Source organism: Nematolebias whitei, chromosome 15 (genome assembly GCF_014905685.2).
Source record: "Nematolebias whitei isolate Nwh7 chromosome 15, NemWhi1, whole genome shotgun sequence".
Classification (NCBI taxonomy): Eukaryota; Metazoa; Chordata; class Actinopteri; order Cyprinodontiformes; family Rivulidae; genus Nematolebias; species Nematolebias whitei.
This window is the reverse complement of record NC_056512.1, coordinates 38,285,687-38,288,108: the sequence shown is the minus strand read 5'-3', so window position 1 is coordinate 38,288,108 and position 2,422 is coordinate 38,285,687. Positions and strand designations below refer to the sequence as shown.

General features: G+C 42.3%; 1 protein-coding gene across 1 annotated transcript in view; it reads right to left on the bottom strand.

Moving 5' to 3' along the window:
- The window catches only part of samd14 (sterile alpha motif domain containing 14), a 5,798-nt gene that overhangs the window by 827 nt on the left and 2,549 nt on the right, over positions 1-2,422 (bottom strand). The window contains exons 5-9 of the mRNA XM_037688583.1: positions 2,015-2,114; positions 939-1,007; positions 689-845; positions 442-561; positions 184-348 (exon numbers count right to left, since the gene is read on the bottom strand). Of these exons, the coding sequence (XP_037544511.1) occupies positions 184-348; positions 442-561; positions 689-845; positions 939-1,007; positions 2,015-2,114 (611 nt within the window). The remainder of the gene's footprint in view (positions 1-183; positions 349-441; positions 562-688; positions 846-938; positions 1,008-2,014; positions 2,115-2,422) is intronic.

Sequence of the window (2,422 nt, the reverse complement as noted above, 5' to 3'; positions counted from 1 at the left end):
CTTCAGCATCATCATCTTCACAATCACCTTCAGCATCATCATCTTCATCATCATCTTCATCATTACCTTCATCATCATCATCATCACCACCTTCATCATCATCATCTTCACAATCACCTTCATTATCATCATCACCATCATCATCACCCTCATCATCATCATCCCCTTCATCATCATCATCACCTTCAGCTTGCTGCCATCCATCTGCAGCAGCTTCTCTCCATCGATGTCTCTGGAACTGAACTCTGGGACATACTGGTCCATGTGGAGACTTCGGAGCCACTGGCAGACCTGCTGAGTCGTCCAGGAGGACACGGAGGAGGAGGGTGGGGAGGGCTCATCACAAGGCTGAGGAGGAGGAAGAGGAGGAAGAGGAGAGGTGAATCCTACTGAAACTTAGCATCTTGGATAAATTATGGGTTTTCAGGTTCAGGTTTTTACTTCGTCAGAGGACTGGGACAGGGTGTGGTACGGATGGGAGGATCTGGAGGAGTCTGGAGGAGGAGGAGAGGTGGAGGAGGATGTGTGAGGAGGAGAGAACTCCTCACTGAAAGCAGACTCCTGCAGGAGGAAACATGAAGAGCATACAAGTTTGAGGGTTTTCTTCACAGAGATATTTGAATAAATTAAATAAATAAAAAATGATTAATAGGAAATAATTAAAGAAATATAAAAACTGGATGAAAACCTGGGAGCGGGACTTGCGAGGCCTCTGGGGGCCAGACTGGGGGGTTTTAGGGGAGCATGGAGGAGTCCCGGAGGAGGAGAACGACCCTCGACCTTCAGTGAACCAAGAAAAGGAGACGAAGGATCCGGAGGAGCGAGACGGACTATCAGACGGCTCTCTGAGACCAGAGGACAACGTCAGGACAGGAAATGAGTTCAACACCAGTCTAAGAACCGGTTTTAGTCAGTGTGGGGTTAGAGTGCCGACCCACCTGCTGCCCACAGAAAGTCTGTTAGATTTATCTTTCCTCACTCTGATGTAGGAGCGTCTGAGGGTCACCCTAAAGACACAAAGAGGAAATTATACTGACAGAACCTGTTCAAACTTACCCCAAATGCAGTATGCCTGAACCAGTCTAATCTGACTAAAACTCAATTTGAACCAGTTCAAAGATCTGAATTAGTCCAAACTGACTCCAACTGGATCTGAACTAGTCTAAACTGACTCCAACTATATTTGAACAAGTCCAAACTGACTCATATAAACTTCAACCAGTTCAAATTGACTCAAATTGGATCTGAACTGAATCTGAACCTAAACTGAATCTAAACTGAAACTAGATCTGAACCATTTCAATCTGACTCAAACTGGATCTTAACTAGAAATTGACTAAAACTAAGCCAGAATCAGTCCAAACTGACTCAAACTGGACTTGAACCAGTCCAAACTGACTAAAACTGCAGCAGTTCCAAGTGACAGAAATGGGACCTGAACCAGTCCAAACTGACTCAAACTGAATCTGAACTAGTTCAGTCTGACTGTGTCCCAATCTAAACTGTAAAAATTGATCAAGTCTAAAACAGTCCAAACTGAGTAAAACTAGATCTGAACAAGTCCAAACTGTCTCAAGCATGAGTTAAACCAGGGTTAATCAACTGGCGGCCTGCAGGCGACTTCATTTCGGCCCACTTCATTAAAAAAAAAAAAAATTTTTTTTGGTTCTGGGTTTGGGTTCTGTTTATTGCATTTATGATACAATGCAATAAAATAAACCAATTTAAAAGGTAACAAATCATTGTAAACTTTGGTTTATGATTTTAATCGCTGTTGTTCTTTCAGAAACTGCGGCCCCCTGAGCAATTGTGTTGAATAGCCCTGATCTAAACAGTACCAACTGATTAAAACTAGACCGGAACCAGTCTAAACTGACTCAACTGAATCTGAACCAGTCCAAACTGACCCAAACTGAACCATGATCCATATGAACTGAACCAAAATATGAAAATAATCTAAACTTTAATTGGTCCAAATTAGAAGAACGATTTACCGAGTAAGCATTAGTCTCACCCCAGATCCAAAAAGCGCCTCTTTGTCTTCTTGTCGAAGACGACATTTGGACTGTTCGGATCAGCTGGACTTGTGTCCCGACTCGTATCTGAAACCAGAACTGATAAAAACAAACAGGAGGAGTGTTGGACTTTTAACAGGTTCTGGTGGGGTTTTTTTTTGGTTTGTTTGTTTTTTTCAATCAGAAATGCTGCAGATTGTCTGCTGTAACGTGTTTCCAAGTGTGTTTACAGATGCATTTACAGGTGTGTTTACAGATGTGTTTGCGGGTGTGTTTACAGGTGTTTACAGATGTGTTTACAGTTGTGTTTACAGGTATTTACAAATGTGTTTCCAAGTGTGTTTACAGATGCATTTACAGGTGTGTTTACAGATGTGTTTACAGGTGTTTAAAGAAGTGTTTACAGC